Here is an 18617-nt window from a genome sequence, read left to right on the forward strand (position 1 = left end):
TCAGGAGTTCAAAATCATCCTCAGCTACACAGAAAGTTCCAGCCCAGCCCTTGGAAGACAGAGGCAGGCTGATCTCTGTGAGTTCGAGGTCAGCCTGGTCTACAAAGCGAGTCCAGGACAGCCAGGGTTACACAGAGAAAACCCATCTCGGAAAAAAACAAAACAAAAAACTTTTAAAAGGACTTGTTTAATGTTTCTGGCCTCTCTGAATGTACTGCCACATGCCTGTAACCTCAGCATCTTGACGAGGCTTTCGTGAGTTTGGAAGTCAGCCTGAGCAATACAGCAAGACTCTGTCTCAAAACAATTATGTGACCCCCTCAAAGTGTGGAGAATAAGTGTCTGTTGACTGCTTAGCCATAAGGCAGGGCATCTATATCAAACCCCTCAAAGCCTCAGAACGTCATGGGAGTGAGAGGAAAAGGAACCGAAGGGGTCTGTGGTGTGGAACTGTCTTCTGGGAAGGAAGGGCTGTTGAACTCTTGAACCCAGAGCGGCTGTGTTTACCTGCACAAGATCTATAGCACGAACTGGCCAACTGGCCGGGCAGCATTCCCTCATGGGGAAGGGAGGAGTTCGTGAGGCCCCGCCCCCCCGCGCCCCCGCCCCCCCCCCCCAGGATTCCTAAGGACTTACTAGTTACGTTGTCTTTAGTGCTGTGGCTAAAGTGCCAAATGCCCGTAAATAACCCCGGGCCGACCAACTGTAAGCAAGTGTAGGTAAACTCATTGGGTTTGCAGGTGTGGGGGGTGTGGGTGTGGGGGTGTCAGTCATAGGTCTCAAAGAAACCCAGGACAAAGGGCTAACTGAGGTGTAAAATGGGATTTTCTTTGACATCACCTGGTCCTGAAACCTTTTACATTTATTATACACTATGGCACTGTTGCTGGGCAGATTCTCAGCTATTTTAACCTGACCTTACCGGCCCGACCTATGTCCCACCACGAGGCCCATTACCTGTCCATCTTGGTCTCTAGTCCTGGTTGGCTGCCAACTACGTCCTCAGCCTCCTTCCCAGAGTGCTTGTCTCTGCAGGAAGTCCTGTCTCCCTCTCTTGCCTCAGCTATTGGCCAGCCAGCTCTTTATTTAACCAATCAGAAAGTTGAGTGGAGAACAATGTTTGCAAAATGCCGAGGCAGGAGATGCGCCATAAAAAATAACAATACCAAAGTCCAAACACAGCCTTTACACAGTGCACCAGAAGATCGCCCCAACAGAGGCGTCTATGAACACGTCAGAGCAGATGCTGGCCGCCAGTCTCTCTGGGCACCCCCAAACCTGCCACAGAGTCCCGGCTCCCCTCAGCACTTCTCGCCACCTCCCCACCCCCACCCCGACCACTACACTAACCCTCTCCAGCCCCTGAGCTCAGCCCCTTCCCCCAGCTTCTCTGGTCCCCATGTGACCTCAGCCATGTTGGCTGCTCTTGGCTCCTGGCTGCCTCCACTCCTAGCTCTCTCTTGTTCTACTTGGCCCTCTCTTCTCTCTCACCCCCTCCCTAAGGCCATGTTCAGTCTGGACTCTTCCAGAAGCCTCTGGCTGTACTTGAAGAGGCCTAGTTAAACAAGTCTAGCCAACTAACTCTGTGACAGGCCCATGGCTTTAATCCCAGCTCTCAGGAGGCAGAGGCAGGCAGATCTCTGAATTTAAGCCTAGCCTGGTCTACAAAGTGAGTTCCAGGATAGCCAAGGCTACACAGAGAAACCCTGACTCGAAAAACACAAAACAACACAAAAGCATCAGTTAGTAAGTATGAGTTTGAGGTCTACATACCACGACCTTTTACTTTTATATGCCATAAGGAAAAATGCTGAGTGTATCTGGACCCATTTCCACACCAAAAAACTATGTTGTGAGGGCCAGTGAGAGGGCTCAGCAAGCAAAGTGGTTACATTGTAAGCCTGGACATCTGAGTCCAACTGACTACAACAATCTGGCTGTACAGTTCACACATGTACCACAACGCATGCACACCCCCATCATAATAAATAAATATTTTTCAATCTTTTTTTTTTGTTGTTGTTGTTGCTTTGTTTTATTTTTTGGTTTTTTGAGACAGTGTTTCTCTGTGTAGCCTTGGCTGTCCTGGACTCACACTGTAGACACTGACGCAACCTGACACCAGTTCAGGTAAGCCGTTAAAGGATTCTTTTTTTGTTTGTTTTGTTTTGTTTTTTTCCGAGACAGGGTTTCTCTGTGTAGCCTTGGCTGTCCTGGACTCACTTTGCAGACCAGGCTGGCCTCGAACTCACAGTGATCCACCCATCTCTGCCTCCCAAGGACTGGGATGAAAGGTGTGCGCCACTACCGCCCAGCTGTAAAAAGATTCTTAAATGGAACAGAACTTGTGAAAGATTTCAAGAGTGGTCAAACTGATGAAATTATTTACAGATTTCCCTACACACTGAGCAAAACTGGAGTGTGTTCCCCTGTGCTTAAACCACAAGTGTTCCCATAGTCCTGGTCTGCTCTTGACAGGACCATGTGAAGTCCTTCACCTTCTAGCCCACTTCCCAGAAAACAAAGAGCCCCACCTTTCTTCTGCTTTGTGTCTAAAACGTACAGGGAGGCGGGGGGGGGGGGGGGGAGAGGAGAATGGCCCAGCAGTTAAGAGCACTGGCTGATCTTCCAGAGGACCTGGTTCAATTCCCAGCACCCACCAAGTGGCTGACAACCATCCAGTCTCGGAGTATCCAGTGCCCTCTTTTGGCCTCTTAAGGTACTGCATGCATGTGTTGCTCTGACATAAAAAAAAAAAATATATATATATATATATAAATAAAGGTTAAGCTGGGAGTTGGTGGCACACACCTTTAACTCCAGCACTCAGAGGGCAGAAGCAGGTAGATCTCTGCAAGTTCAAGGCCAGCCTGGTCTGCAGAGCAAGTTTCAGGAAAGCCAAAACTACACAGAGAAGCCCTACCTCAATAAATAAACAAATGAACAAATAAATACATAAATAAAGGTTAAAAAATGTGTTTAAAGATACAAATCTCAACAACAGTATACTCTCCAGTTTCCTAAAGGAATGTAAGGAGTGATCAGCTATAGGATGCATATGTATTTGCAACCGCTGTTTTATACATTGTAGTGTCGACATTTGGAAATCTTTTCATTGTTTTCAGACAGGGTCTTACTATATAGCTCTGGCTGGCCTCATGTAGACCAGGTTGGCCTTGGACTCTGCCTGCCTCTGCCTCCTTGTGTAGTCCTGGCTGTCCTGGACTCATTTTGTAGACCAGGCTGGCCTCAAACTCACAGAGATCCGCCTGCCTCTGCCTCCCAAGTGCTGGGCTTAAATATGTGCGCCACCACCCCAGCTAGGCTAGGCCTTTTAATATGTGTGTGCTCGCTCTTTGGTTTAATTTTTCCCTTATAATTATTATTTTGTTTATGTGTGTATGATGTGTGTGGGGTGTGGGGGGAGTGTTTGTGTATGTATGTGTGGTGTGTGTATGTGTTTATGGTGTGTGTATGTGCATGAGTGGGCACACAAGGGTGTGCTGTGAGCAGACAGGAACCCCAGGAGTGTCAGATTGTGCAACTCTGATCCTCCCTAGAAAGTCTGCGTGTCTTCTTTAGCACAGAAGCCTTCTGTCTGCTGCCAGAAGAAGAGGAAGGCAAGGTGCTTCACAGAAATTCTAGTTTGTTTGTTTGTTTTTTAACTAACATCAGGTAACTCTGAACTTGATTTTTACAGAACAGACTGGCTACAACTTCGTTGCTTCTGTGTCGTGTGGACTGTGTGGGCATGGGTTCCAGACTGCACATTGGAGCTGTAATGACTCTCCATGGCTCCAGACCGTTGCCTCACAGCCAGAAGCCGCTCTCAGGTTCCTCTGTGCTTGTGGCCTGCTGATCAGAACAATTTTGGTGCTGTCACCTGCATACAGTTAGAAATGCAGGCCGTTGTGCCCCACCATAGACTGGCTCAGTCAGAATCTGCATTTTTACACCAGCATTGGGGACTACTCCAAGATGCTAGCCTCCAGGTGTTGCTCACTGGACTTTTTTCCTTTTTGGTCTTCTTAAGTTTGTTGAATTCTAGGTTTGGATATCTTCCCACTCTTTCTCCCCCTTTATACTTGTTTTCTTTTGTTTTTGTGACAGGGTCTCTCTGTGTAGCTTTAGCTGTCCTGGACTCACTTTGTAGACCAGGCTGGCCTCGAACTCACAAAGATCTTCCTACCTCTGCCTTCGTAGTTCTAGGATTAAAGGCATGTGCCACCATGCCCTGCTGGCAGCACATCTTTTTGTTAGTGGTGGTGGTGGTTTTTTGGTGGGGTTTTTGTTATTGTTGTTTGGTTGGTTTTGTTTTGTTCTTTCCGAGACAGGGTTTCCCTCTGTAGCCTTGGCTGTCCTTATTGGCTTTGTAGACCAGGCTGGCCTCGAACTCATACAGATTCATCTGCCTCTATATCCCGAGTGCTAAGATTAAAGGTGTGCAACACCATGCCCAGCAACCTGGAGCCATGTCTTTGGTTTGGTTTTGTTTTGTTTTGTTTTGTTTTGTTTTTTGAGACTGGAGTCATGTCTTAAACACTGAAGTGACCAACAATTCTTGTGGTTTTTTGGTTTTTTGTGGGTTTTTTTGTTTTGTTTTTTTTTTTTGTTTGTTTGTTTTGTTTTGTTTTGGTTGGTTGGTTTTTAAGATAAGATCTCTCTACATTGATAGCTCTGGCTGTCCTGGTACTCACTGTGTAGACTAGACTGGCCTTGTACTCCCAGAGATCTGCCTGATTCTGCCTGGGATTAAAGGCATGCCACACCATGCCCAGTGCCAATTCTTATATTTTTTTCTGCCTGTTTCTTTGTTGTTTGCTTGATCTTCCCAAGCGCAGCTGTGAAAAATCATGAGCAATGCTTCTGAAGCTAATGGGACAGCCACTCATGCCAGCGTCTCTTGGTGCCTTTGGTTGGTTGCTTAGCATCTGGAAAGGACGAGAAACACTGCCACTGACAATGAGAGGTTCCAGCAAGGCAGAAGACCAAACCGTGTTTCCTTGTTGTTTTGGCTGGTTCTGTTTTCAGTGTTGCAGCTTCACCGTATATTTGTCCCAGTCAGTCGTCCAAGCACTTGTGGAAATTAATGTCAGTGTTAGGCGAGTTTCACAGATGGCTGAACCAAAGCTGATGGGAAAATGAACTGGTCCTGATCTTTTTCAATACTCAAGAGCCCTAGGTTCTCTCTCACTGAAAATAAATGTTTGCAATGAGACGCCATCCCGGGTAATTTTTTTCTCCTGCTAGGAACTGGAAATCCACTAAGCGTGGCTTAAGCCAGTGGCTCTCGTAGCTCAATGCACACTGCAATCACTGGAAGCCGCTTGCTTCCTCCTGGAGAGATCTGATCCCATCCCTGGGAGGCTGGGGCATGAAGCGAGTCTCCAAGGCTCCGTGTCACTGGCTTGAACCACATAGATACCCCAGGCCCAGAACGTGGTGGCATAAACATGGCTGAAGCATTCAGCATGTTGTCAAGGATTTGAGCTCTTGGCAAATTTGTCCACAGCCATTCTCAGGCTGTTTGTCAGTGTTTCCACTCTCTCACTACGATGACTGTTGTAACTCTGAAGATTAAAAAGAAATTTCAAAAGGCCGGACGTGGTGGCGCACGCCTTTAATCCCAGCACTCGGGAGGCAGAGGCAGGCGGATCGTTGTGAGTTCAAGGCCAGCCTGGTCTACAAAGTGAGTCCAGGACAGCCAGGACTACACAGAGAAACCCTGTTTCAAAAAAAAAAAAAAAAAAAAAAAAAAGAAATTTCAAATACAGCTGGGCATGTAGCTCAACTGGCAAAGTGAAGGATTAGGAGGAGTGGCCTTGTTGGAGGAGACTTGCCACTGAGGGTGCACTGAGCTTTCAAAAGACTCTCAGCTCTCTATGCCTAGTGCTGTGGGCCAAGGTGTTAGCTCTCAAATATGCCATGCCTGCCTGCCTGCTGCCTGCTGCCTGCTGCCTGCTGCCTGCCTGCCTGCTGCCTGCCTGCCTGCCTGCTCCCTGCCTGCCTGCCTGCTGCCTGCCTGCCTGCTGCCTGTCTGCCTGCCTGCCTGCTGCCTGCCTGCCAGCCTGCCTGCTCCCTGCCTGACTGCTGTCTGCCTGCCTGCCTGCTGCTTGTCTGCCTGCCTACCTGCCTGCTGCCTGCCTGCCTGCCTGCCTGCCTGCTGCCTGCTGCCTGCTGCCTGCTGCCTGTGGTGATGGTTAAGAACTCTAACCCTCTGAAAGGGTAAGCCCCAAATAAACTCTTTGCTACATAAGTTGCCATGGTCATGGGGTGTCTTCATAGCAACAGAAAAGTAACTAACACAATAGCCAAGGGATAACATCTGCCCTGGAATGGCACTGCAGACAGTGAGCTGGGCCCCACAGCATCACCAGTTAAGGAAATGCTCCACAGATAGACCCACAGGCCAATCCGGTGGAGGCAATTAAGGGGCCTTCATCTCAGGTGACTACTTCTGTCAAAAAGCATGTATAGTTATCAGCGTGGGAGTATTACAATTAGAGTTTACAAATTAAAATTCATTTCTCTGGGATAAATACAGAAGCAAGATGCTAAGTCACTCGGCAAGGCTATTTTAGTGGGTTCTGTAATCATTGTTTGCTTTTTGACACAAAGTCTCGTGGAGTCCAGGCTGCCCTCAAAATTTTTTATGTAGCCAAAAACATTGAGTTTTTTATTTTTCTGTCTCTCCCTCCCAAGTGCTTGGATCTCAGGTGTGTACATCTGGTTTATGTGGTGCTGAGAATCAACCCGGGGCTTTGCACTCTACCGACATCCGCAGGTGTCTGTCTTTTGAGACAGGTCTTATCTAGCTCAATCTGGCTTCAACCTTGCCATGTAAACAAGGCTGAGCTAGAACCCCTGCTCTTCTCGTGTCTACCTCCCAAGTGCTGGTGCTCACGTGCTTGCCGGCGCATGGCCATATCCTGGTTTTGTTTGTTTGTTTGTTTGTTTTTTCCAAGACCAGGCTTTCTTTGTTTAAGCCTTGGCTGTCCTGGACTCACTTTGTAGACCAGGCTGGCCTCAAACTCACAGAGACCCACCTGCCTCTGCTCCCAAGTGCACCACCACTGCCCAAGTACATACCAGTTTTGAAGGGAATGGCCAGGCAGGTTGTACTGTGGAGTGGCTACAGTTTTACATTCCTACCAGCAATATGTGCACAATTAGGGTTTGGTTTTGTTTTGTTTTTGTTTTTTTGTTTTGCATCCTCAGTAGTATTTGTTGTAACCACTACTTTTGTTTTTTTATTTTGGCTTCTCTGCCAGACATGTAGTGATGCCTCATTGTAATTTCAACTTGCATCCTGAAATGGGTGAATGGTACTGAACATTTTCTCACTATTCCTTTGCTGTCTGTGCACATTTTGCTCATTTGCTAATTGGGTTGTATGTTTATGTGCTTTATTTTCCAAAGTAGGGTTTGGAGGCTTTTAATATGTCTAAGTACACCCAGCTACAATTTTTTTTATCAGCTACTGTAACATTTTGCTTTAGAGGGGAATGTCACAGAGTCGCTATCTTACCGTAGCACATTAACACCCTCCCTCTAGAAAAACTATCAATTATAAGCCAGCCTCCTTCAGAGGGACACTCTTTGAAGGTGACCATTTACAACCGTAGTCAAAACATATTTGTTCGTTTGGGTTGGTTGGTTTTTTGTTTTTGTTTTTCAAGACAGGGTCTCTATACAAAGCTCTGTCTGTCTTAGAACTGGCTACATAGACTATGCTGGCCTTGAACTCACAGAGATCCACCTGCCTCTTTCTATTAAGTGCTGGAATTAAAGGGGTGCACTACCATGCCTGGCAGTGGGCAAACCTTTTTGTCTTTGATCTGATTTAGATTATTCTTCAAGAGTATACATGTATACTTTTTATTAAAAGTTTTATCTATTTCATGTGTGTGAGAGCCTACATGTACGTCTGTGCACTGTGTACATGGCTGTTACACATGGAAGGGTGGGATCCCCTAGAGTTGGAGTTACACACACCTGCCGGCTGCCTGATGTATGTGCTGGGAACTGAACCCAGGTCCTCTGCAAGAGCAGCCAGTGCTTTCAACCACTGAGCCATCTCTCCATAACTTACGTACGTATTTTTTGAAAAAGAAAACATCCTGTCACTGTACATGTTTTCATGTGTTTACTTGCCATCTGGTTGTCCCAGCCGATGTCTGAGCACATCTGTAGACAGTGAGTGAAGTCCTGAGCGGATGTGTGTGTGCTGCTGACACAATCCAGCCACGTCAAGGATCAACGCCTTGGTCTCATGAGACTACTAACGCCTTCTTCCCCAGGCGGGGCTCAGAGAGATGGCAGAGCCTTCTTGTGAAGGCAGACATTCAGTGTGTGCAGAGAATGTCCACTGCACCTTTCTCCCAATCATTCAGATTTACAGCCAGAAGACTGTTCCCCGGCGGACTGCTCCTACAAAGATTAGCTAAGCCCGCCTCCTTGTTCAACTGTATGCAATAACCCTGCCACCCTGTTCAACTATGTATAATAAACACTGGGCTTTCAGAGTCCTGTAGCGTCTCCATCAGAGCCCGGGCCACTGGACCCCAGTTTTCCTGTGTCCTTTGTCTGTCATTTACTGCCCCCCCCCCCCACTATCAGAGTTCTGCAGGGACAAGGCACACATCCTTTGGTCATTTTCTTTCTCTTTCTTTCTTTCGGTCATTTTCTAATTATGAGGAAAATGTCTTCCACCTACTGTAAACAGATTCCGCCTTTCAGCCACTTTCAACAGGTGACACATGATAGATCTAAACACACTAAGGTTAAAAGGCTTGTGATGCACATCTTTAATCCCAGAACTCAGGAGGCAGAGGCAGGTGGATTGCTGTGAGTTTGAGGCCAGCCTGGTCTACAAAGCACGTCTAGGACAGCCAAGGCTACACAGAGAACCCCTGTCTAGAAAAAGAACAAAAAAAAAAAAAAAAAAAAAAAAAAAAAAAAAAAAAAAAAAAAAAAAAGAAAGAAAGAAAGAAAAAGGCTTGCTTAACAAACAAACTACCTCTGAAGTCACTTGCTTTCATACACTGAGAGGTTGGGAATGACATTCTTCAAGTCTAAGAGAGGAAATGGGGCGAGTCTATTACAAAGGAAGAATTGGCTCATACGCCTATGGGCTGCTGTGCAGGTCTGAAACCCTGGGTCTACAGGGCAGGTCTTCCAGTAGAGTAGATTGGAAATAGTGGGCATAAGGTGATGCTATCCACAGCGGTAACTCTTTCTTTCTGTGATCTAACCAGTCCCACCCCATTTTCTAGAATATTCTCCCTTACTTACTCCAGTCTCTTAATGATTGACTGTAAACATGTTCCACGAAGTGCTTTCACAACAACAGATTGGTGTTGACCACCACCTGCAGCCTTGCCAAGTTGATATATAAATTGGGCGTCACCAGCCTTTTTCATCTGCTGTTAGCTAATAATTTTCTCTTCACTCATAGATCATTTATGTGTATTTATCCTTTTCTATTTTTGTCACTCTCATCAGAGATTTTTCTAAATTATTGGTTTTCCTGGCTGTTTTATAGTTCTGTTTACTTTCCATCTATTTCACTGTAGAGTATCATCACAGATTAAGGGGAAATTGGATCAGCCACACCTTTTGCCTTCCGTGGCACAAAGACACACTTTGAATTCTGGCATTTTAAAAAAAAAAATTTTTTTTTTTAAAAGACAGGATCTCTCTGTAGCCTTGGCTGTCCTGGACTTGTAGGCCAGGCTGGCCTAGAACTCACAGCGATCTTCCTGTCTCTGCCTCCGAGTGCTGGGGTGTGTTTTCTTAACACGACTAGTTGTTTTCTTCTTTGGCATTTCCTTTATGGAACACAAATTTACACTACATACCGAGAGCGAGTTATAGTTATTAATTTCTTACTAAACAATCATATACATAAGAAAAAGATTCCCCCAATCCCTGATAATACTAGAGACCAAGTTGTCCACAAAGTTCTTGTTGGGGAAGGGGAGGCAGAGGACTGGAAAGCAACATACTTTGGATTTGACTTTTGTTGCCTTTTGTTTTTTGAGACAGGGTCTCGCTATGTAGCCCTGATTAACTCAAACTCATATGGATCTCCCAGGCTGTGTGGTGCTGAGATTAGAGGCATGCTATGCTGCACACTACAGATGGCCCTGGGCTATTTCCCGTTTCCAGTGCATACTCCAGGAGGCCATGCTAACTGTGGTTCTCTCAGCAAGGGCCCTTGTCCTCCATGTGTGTGTAACCTAGCCTTTTCTTGGTGTCTTTACATTACAGCAGGTATGGTTACCTGCACAAGATTGGGCCCACTGACATTCCCTCATCAAAGTGGAGTAGGTGTCATTGCTCGGGATGGCAGTGCCCCTACCCAGGGTATGGGTAGTGTCAACTTGACACAGGAAGGAATCTCAGTTTAGAAAATGCCTTTCAGGTTGGCCTGTAAGCAAGTCTGTGTGTGGAGGGGGTTTTCCTCAGTGATGTGGGAGGGGCCAAAACACTGTGGGCAGTGCCACTCCTAGACAGATAGGCCAGGGTAGCACAAGAAAGCAAGCTGAACAAGTCATAGGGAGTAAGCCAGTAAGTTTTATGGTGTGTGTTTTATCCCTGCCTCCAGTTCTCCGCTGCCTTCCCTTCATGGTGTACTTAGTATAAGATGTAAAACCAAATAAGCCCAGTCCTCCCCAAGTTATTTTTTGTCATGATCTTTATCCCAGTGATAGAAACCAAACAGGGCTCTTCTTCAGTGCTGTGGCTACCCCTCATCCATGTTATTAATAACCCCAATTTATTAACTGGTTCATCCAATCAGTCATGAACAGAATCATTTCTTTGGTCTGTCACTGGTGTCCTTTCCAGGGTGAGGAGACATTCAGCCACATCGCCTTTGGCAAAGTCATACAACAATGGTGGCTTGTGTTTCCCAAAGACGCATACACCAATGACCGTGACCTCACATGCTTCCTCATGCATACATTCTTTTGTGTAAAAAAAAAAAAGGGGGGGGGGTGCTCTCCCCTTGAACACAATCTGACTGAAATGACTTATTTCTAAGTTGTTCTGCTGACTTCTGAGGCTACAAAAGTGGCGCAGCCTCTAGTTCTGACCTAGGGGGTCTCCTTCACCCATGAAGATCATAAGAAGCAGTCAAGATTGAGAGAATCTCCTAGCACTTGCCAGATGTTTCTAATGGAGTGAACCTTCAAATAAGCCCAACTCCTGATGACACCAAGAGCAGATTAACTGCTGCCGAGTTAGACCCAAACTGCAGACTGGCAAACACAATTAATGCTGTTACTGTTTTTTAAGTTAATTTTTATTTTCTGTACATCGATGTTTTGTCTGCATGGTGAGGGGGTTGGATTTCCCTGGAACGGGAGTCACAGACAGTTGTGAGCTGCCATGTGGGTGCTGGGAATTGAACCCAGGTCCTCTAGAAGAGCAGCCAGTGCTCTTAACCACGGAGCCACCTCTCCAGCCCCATACTGTTACTGTTTTAGATGCCATTCCATATCAGGATACTTTGTTTTCCAGTCAGAATGAAGGAGTGCAGGAGTCTGGCGAATGCCTCCAGAAGGACAGGCAGCTGGCTCAGGGTACCACTTTCACCTCATTTGTGGCTTCTGAAAATTCCTTCCTAGCTTTACTCCGTGTGACGTTTTAGAAATTTTACCACATACCGCCAGTGTGTGAGGTTAGCATATTTAATCTACCATGCAGGAAACTAAGGTCATTTCATTTAAAAACAAACAAGCAAACAAACAAAAATCTTTAAAGTTTTGCTGGCGAGATGCTCCAACCAGTAAAGGTGCTTGTCCTCAAGACTGAGAACTGAGTTCTATTTGTAGGTCACACGATAAAGGGCTAACTCAAGCTGCCCTCTGACTTTCACATCTGTGTGCACACATTAAATGAAACAGACGCAATGAAAAATAGTTTGGTTTTTTCGAGACAGGGTCTCTCTGTGTAGCCTTGGCTGTCCTGGACTCACTTTGTAGACAAGGCTGGCCTCAAACTCACAGCGATCCGCCTTCCTCTGCCTCCCGAGTGCTGGGATTAAAGGCGTGCGCCACCACACCCGGCTCGAAAAATAGTTTCTTTAAAAAAAAATTTTTTTTATTTATTATGTATACAGTGTTCTGCCTGCATATATGCTTGCACAACAGAAGAGGGCACCAGACCTCATTATAGATTGGTTGTGAGCCACCATGTGGTTGCTGGGACTTGAACTCAGGACCTTTGGAGGTGCCATCTCTCCAGCTCAAAATAAAGTTTCTTTATAAAGTCCTACACTGGCAACTGTTTTTTGTTTGTTTGTTTTTGTTTCTTCCCCCAAGCAAGGTTTCTCTGTGCAGCCTTGGCTGTCCTGGACTCTTTGTAGACCAGCCTGGCCTTGAACTCACAGCGATCCCCGAGCCTCTGCCACCAAACCTAGCTGTTCCACAGTCTTAAATACCCTTCTCTCAGTGTCTCTCCTTTAATCCCTGCCAGCTGGTTTCTTATTCCACCTCTTGTATTTTTGGTTGTGAGCCCAGGCTTTAATAGCTGAGCCATTTCTCCAGCCCACTGTTCCACCTCTTGACCTAGGCTAACTTTATTTAATCCTGTGTACAGAAAGCTCTTGGATTAAAGCTGTGTGCTAGGGCTGAGCTACTCCAGTACTAGAAACAGGCTTTTATAGTTCACAGTCTCGGGGTTCACAATAGGATCAAATACCCTGGAACATGGGTTCAGTTTGTTTCCTTCCCTCCCTCATGCATTCTTACCACGGGGTCAGTTCTAACCGCAAGGTTACTATAAGCTGGTGTGTTTTATTGAGTGGTCTTGATTATAAAACTTAATTATAAATAGAGATTATCAGATGAGCAGTGGTAGCACATGCCTTTAATCCCAGCACTCGGGAGGCAGAGGTTGGCGGATCTCTGTGAGTTAGAGGCCAGGCTGCTCTACAGAGTGAGTTCCAGGACAGCCAGGGCTACAGAGAAGATCCTGACATCAAAAATAGCTCCTATGTATTCAGAATCAGACCTCATGAAGGAGCAAGATGGAGTCAGCAACATAACATTTGTATAAGACCCACCAAGTTCTTTTCTCATTTTCATTACAACTCCACGACACCAGGGAGGGCATGAAGGCTAGACCACGACACCAGGGAGGGCGTGAAGGCAAGACCATGACACCAGGGAGTGTGAAGGCTAGACCATGCCCACGGGATCCAGCTGGGTCTTCAAGCGTGGCAGCCTGGCTTTGGAGTCTGCACTCCAGCCACTGTGCTGTCTGATTTCAAAAGCAGAAGTGTATCTTTCCAAGGCTTCGGCACTATGGGGTAAGGACTATCCTTTGCCTCCTGTACATGTAAGTTTTCAACTTACTTGGTTCTTTTCAACCTATAAACTACCCCTGATTGTGAGTCACCTCTCTTTACTACCTGCACCCATATTTTGGCTATGTCCTTCTGTTTGTATTAATCTCTGGATAGAATAGACAAAATGTGGGGCTGGGAGACGGCTCAGTGGGCACAGCACTCACCACACAAGCCTAAGGACCTGAATTTGAGTCCCTGGAACCCACAGCACACACCTGCAATCCCAGGGCTCCTACAGTGGGATGGGATGCGGAGCTAGGAGAATCCCCAGAAACTCACCAGCCCCTTGCAGAGACCCCACTTCAAACAAAGTGAAGGCCAGAATTGATAACTTAAGGTTGTCCTGACCTTCATATGCATGTTGTGGCTTATGAATCTGCACTCACACAACACACACACACACACCACCCAAAATAGGCAAAACGCACAAAACAATTAAACTGTGGATGTGTAAAAGAGCAGCCAGACACTTCCCTTCCCCTAACTACGGTCTTATCAAGCCTTCAAAGACTCACTCAGCAAAACACTGCTGCTGCAGATAACAAGGGCAGCACCCAGCAGCATGGATGCTCACACAGCCAATCTCAAAGTCAGGCCTGCAGCCTTTCTCCACCTCAAGAAGAGATGTGGAAGAGAGTGCTAAAACCATACAGAGACAAATATGCAAACGAGGAAGTTTTACTTATTCAGAAGACCCAAGCTGTACAAAAATAACAGAAAGCCATACATAAAAAAACAAAAGTTCCAAAACACACAAAATAACATCTCTCATTTACAAGATTATTTATTTACACTTTGGGGTCCAGGTCCATACTAAAAGCCACGGTCCTGCTGGTCAAGGTGACAAGAGAGTAGTCTATGAAAATTCACTTGGGAAGCCCATGGCCATGGCACTGCCACTAGGAAAGCTAGACCAGCAGGAGAGCCCTGAAGGCACTGTAATGTGCAGCAGTCTTAAGACAGACGCTTTTAGTGACGTTTAAAGATAAGAAACAATAACAATGGCTTCCAAGGGGGACATGATGGTGTCCCTGGTAGTAAATGCAGTCAGGACACTTCTGTCCATGGAAGGCAGAATAATCCGCGCAGACAGCTGCTGCACGTGGTGTTCCTGACACAGGAAATCAATACACTACTCTTTTGCTTTTGTGGCTGTAAGGATGGAACCCTGGGCCTGTGCCTGCTGAGCGAGCACCCCACCAGAGCTGCACACCCCACCATCCGCACTGCCTCAGGAAACAAAGCTGTCTCTAAGCACAGTAGTACAACAATGTGTTCCCTACTGATAGGTCCAGGACCCATCAGGATCAGAAGCAAGTTTCCTTACTTCCAGACACCTCCTTCCTTTATTCCTGCTTAAACGCAAAAGCCGACAACTTCTGATTAGTAGAAAGATCTATGGCCTTCTTCTTCTTAGACAGGTCCAGGCTGTCCTTCGCTGCTTCCTCCTGGCTTTCTGTCTCGCAGGCCTCGCCGGCCACACGTTTTCGCTTCTTCCCTTCAGCGCCGTCGCTGGCAGTGTCTCCCTTGGCCTTGTCAGTCCATGCCTTTATAGAACAGCAGAGAGGTGAAGAGATTTTTATGCACAAAAAAGAAACAGGACGAAAACGGTCTGCTCATTTTCATGGGTAATGAGCCTGTATACAGAACAGTAACTAGCACTCAACATTTTTAAGCTTATCATTCAAGGTTCTATTGTATGAGATTTAGATTTTATTCTTTAAAAATATTTGCAAACTAACCATCTGAACAAGGGATAGCGATCCATAATATTTAAGCAACGTTGAAAACTCAATAGCAAATCCCCAAACAATCGGTGAAAAATACCCAACAGATCGTAAACAGATATTCTCAAGATTCACACAAATGGCCAGTGGGTACATGAAAAGCTGCGGCCTCTCTAACCACCAGGGCACAAACCACGCTCGCTCAGGTAACACCGACATGGACAGGGTGTGGAGAGCACGCGCCACTCTGGACACTTGGAAGGCCGAGGCAGGATTGTCAAGAGTTCTAGGGTAGTCTGGGCTACTCAATTAGATCCTGTCTTAAAACAACCATAGTCACTTGAGGTTAACCAAAAAAGAGTGTGCTTTCCTTGCACACAAAGACATACATGATGCACATATATACATGTAGGCAAATACACATGCACGCACATCTTTTTAAAAATTTAAAACAAAACACAATCAGCAACTAGGTTCAACACTGTAACCTCAGTACATGGGGGGGGGGGGGGGGACACGCTAGGCAGAGGCAGGAGGATTGCCCAGAGTGTGAGGCCAGCCTTATTTACATAGTGAGCTCAGGCCAGTCAGGGCTACAGAGCAAGGCCTCAGTCACAAAAATGAAACACTCCCCGAAGCCACAGTCATGGGATGGGAGTACCGTTCATTGGAAGAGTGCTTGCCTAGTACCCACAAAACCCTACATCCTACACCCAGAGACACAAAGCTCCCCCAAATTAACAACCAAATACATAATTGCACAATTTGTTAAGTCTTTTCCTCTTCTGTAACAGATTCATTCATGTCCATGTATACAGAAACACAAAAATGCTACAAAAGGTTCTCAGTGAGGCTGGAAGTGGTTAGCCCAGTTCCCAGCTTCTGGATGACGCAATACCTACGACTCATCAAAGCCATTATCTACACCGGGAGGCGCCTACACTGCACGCTGAGGACAGTCCTCTCTCCCCGAACATAAGAGAGGTGAGCCAGCTACCCAGGTGTTCCAACCAAAGGATCTACTCTCCTGTAAGTAGATTGCATTAATTTTTTTTTCTTCTTTCATGGACTTGAAAGTAGTAGTTATTAAAATATGTTAAATTCATTTTTGCTTATTCATTCTTCTTTTGCTTCCAGTTCATAACTAAAGCATCTCTTTTGGGAGGGGCAGTTCCCTAACTGAGGACACAGCTGGCTTCTAAAACTATCTGCAGGTGCTCAGTAACAGCCACAAGTCCACGTGTCAAAAACTCATCCACATCTAATTCCTGCTTTACCTTGTGAGGTATTCGGTTTTCCTGAGAAAAAGGCATTTCTACAAGAGCTTTTTAACCCTGGGAAGCCCACCACAGTCTCACCTCAGCACGATACTCCTTACCTTTCTTTCTTCAGCAGACAGTACTCTAAACCGAATCATTCCCTCTTTTATTATGTCTGCTTCATCTGAAAAGTCAGGATTGTCAGATAAAATATGACTTCTATTTTCTTCCAGCCACATCTGGAAACCAGTCTTTGGCCTAAAGTAATAATTACGTGAAAAAATTTATGCCAAATATATTACTGTTGTTGTTGTTACTATTATTATTATTATTATTATTATTATTATTATTATTGGGTTTTTGAGACAGGGTTTCTCTGTGTAGCCTTTGGCTGTCCTGGGTTCTTCCTGTACCATTATTTGGGAAAACACACTTGTAAAATTGACTAAATTCTATTATGCCTTCTGCGCAAACTGTGCTTAGGTCACCAGAAGGCTGAGTTTCTCAGGACTTGCTAGCATGCATCCTAGATGCTTTATGTGTGTTCTCTTATAGCAAAACCATGATTTGGAAGTAATTGTTAACTGATACACCGGGCAACTGAGGCTCAGAGAGATGAAGTGACTCGGTTTAGGTAACACAAGGAGCGAGAGTAGGATCTGAGGCTGAACAGCTAAGCAGTCTGACACCAGAAGCCCCCTGTTTAGACCACGTGCTAGCTGTACTGCCTCTCACCATGCTGAAGCTGAACAGATCTTAAACATTAGCCTGAATGAATGACAAAGGTATTTATAGTTAAAATCTTATTTTTAATTAATTTTGAACAGGGTCTCAGTACGTAGCTCTGGCTGTCCTGCAACTCTCTTTGTAGACCAGGCTGGCCTTGAACTCAGAGAGAGCTGCCTGCCTCTGCCATCCTGGTGCTGGGATTCAAGGCGTCTCACCACTCCTGACTGGGGACACTGCATCTTAAACTCTATATACTGACTGACCTTTGGCTTTCAGAGTTTTGAGGACACACAGCTGGAGTGTCACATGATGAATCTTTAGCATTTTCTTTTACTTCCTCAGTCTTATCGGCTTGTGAAGTTCTTTTTTGGAAATAGGATGCTGCAGATGCCTTTGAAAACAAACACACGTGTGAGTCTTGGAACAAACGCACGAACACTTAGAAAGGGGATTCTGGGTCTAATCGAAGACTGAATACACTCCCTTGCTATATACTCAGTGACAAGCCAGGCACCTCAGCTATCTCAGCAGAGTGCACGGGCTCACCAAGGCAGTACCTGCTTAGACCTTGGCTTGGGGATGAGAGGCTTTATAACTGGAGACTTTTCATTATTTGCTGCTCGATTAAGAGAAGTGGACTTCCGGGATGATTTGTTCATATTGTCTAAAATATTAGTTGAGCGTGTTGAGTTCACGGATACGGCTGGTTCTTTGGAACTGGCTAGTACCTAAAGAGATAAGAGCACACACACACACAATATATGTTTTTGTTGACAGGGTTTCTCTATATCGCTTTGGCTGTCCTGGACTCTCTTGGTAGACCAGGCTGGCCTTGAACTCACAGAGGTCTGCCTGCATATTCTCACAAATACCACATCCCAAAGAGGCATGGACACTCTGCCACATTCTCAGCACTAGGAACTCAGAACCGAGAGCAGGAATGCTGAGAGCAGATGTGAGCAGCCACAGCCTCCCCTTCATTTTTGGAGTTTAAGGAGGACATTGATCATATGGGAATATCTTTGTATGGGTAATATTCAAACAGAAAATATCGCTGGTTACCTTGAAGGGGTTTGCACGTCCTTGGCTGCTAGAGAAAACCGCACCTATTCCAAGAAGAAAACTCTCAATGGTATTTTGATTTTTTTTTTTTAAAGACAACTTCTGACTTTCACAATATTAAACAGAATATTTTAACCTGTATCATATGAAAACAAAGGTACTTTTTTTCTTTCTTCTTTCTTTCTCTCTTTTTTTTTGAGACAGGGTCTCATTATAGACATGACTGGCCTGCAGCTGCTATGTAAACCAGGCTGGTCTCAAATTTACAGAAACTCCCCTGCCTCTGTCTCTCTAGTGCTAATGCTAAAGGTGTGTCCTGCCATGCCCATCCCCCAGGTAACTTTAAAACAACTAACAAACACAGATGACCACTTTTCTTCTTCCAAAACAGAATACTGTTGGGTGGGAACTGTCCAACTTGCTGCTGAGAAGCACACCAGCCAAGCAGCAGTTAGCAATCCCTTCAACGTGGACACCACGCCC

The 18617-nt window shown here is 45.7% G+C and overlaps 1 protein-coding gene across 1 annotated transcript in view; it reads right to left on the bottom strand.

Annotated features, from left to right (window-relative positions):
• Nucleotides 1–14703: 14703 nt before the first annotated feature.
• Nucleotides 14704–18617, bottom strand: part of Wdhd1 (WD repeat and HMG-box DNA binding protein 1) — a 41320-nt gene continuing 37406 nt past the window's right edge. Inside the window, exons 21-25 of the mRNA XM_051142959.1 lie at nucleotides 18135–18178; nucleotides 17630–17800; nucleotides 17336–17463; nucleotides 16463–16601; nucleotides 14704–14904 (exon numbers count right to left, since the gene is read on the bottom strand). Coding sequence (XP_050998916.1) covers nucleotides 14704–14904; nucleotides 16463–16601; nucleotides 17336–17463; nucleotides 17630–17800; nucleotides 18135–18178 — 683 coding nt within the window. The remainder of the gene's footprint in view (nucleotides 14905–16462; nucleotides 16602–17335; nucleotides 17464–17629; nucleotides 17801–18134; nucleotides 18179–18617) is intronic.

Source organism: Acomys russatus, chromosome 3 (genome assembly GCF_903995435.1).
Source record: "Acomys russatus chromosome 3, mAcoRus1.1, whole genome shotgun sequence".
Lineage (NCBI taxonomy): Eukaryota > Metazoa > Chordata > Mammalia > Rodentia > Muridae > Acomys > Acomys russatus.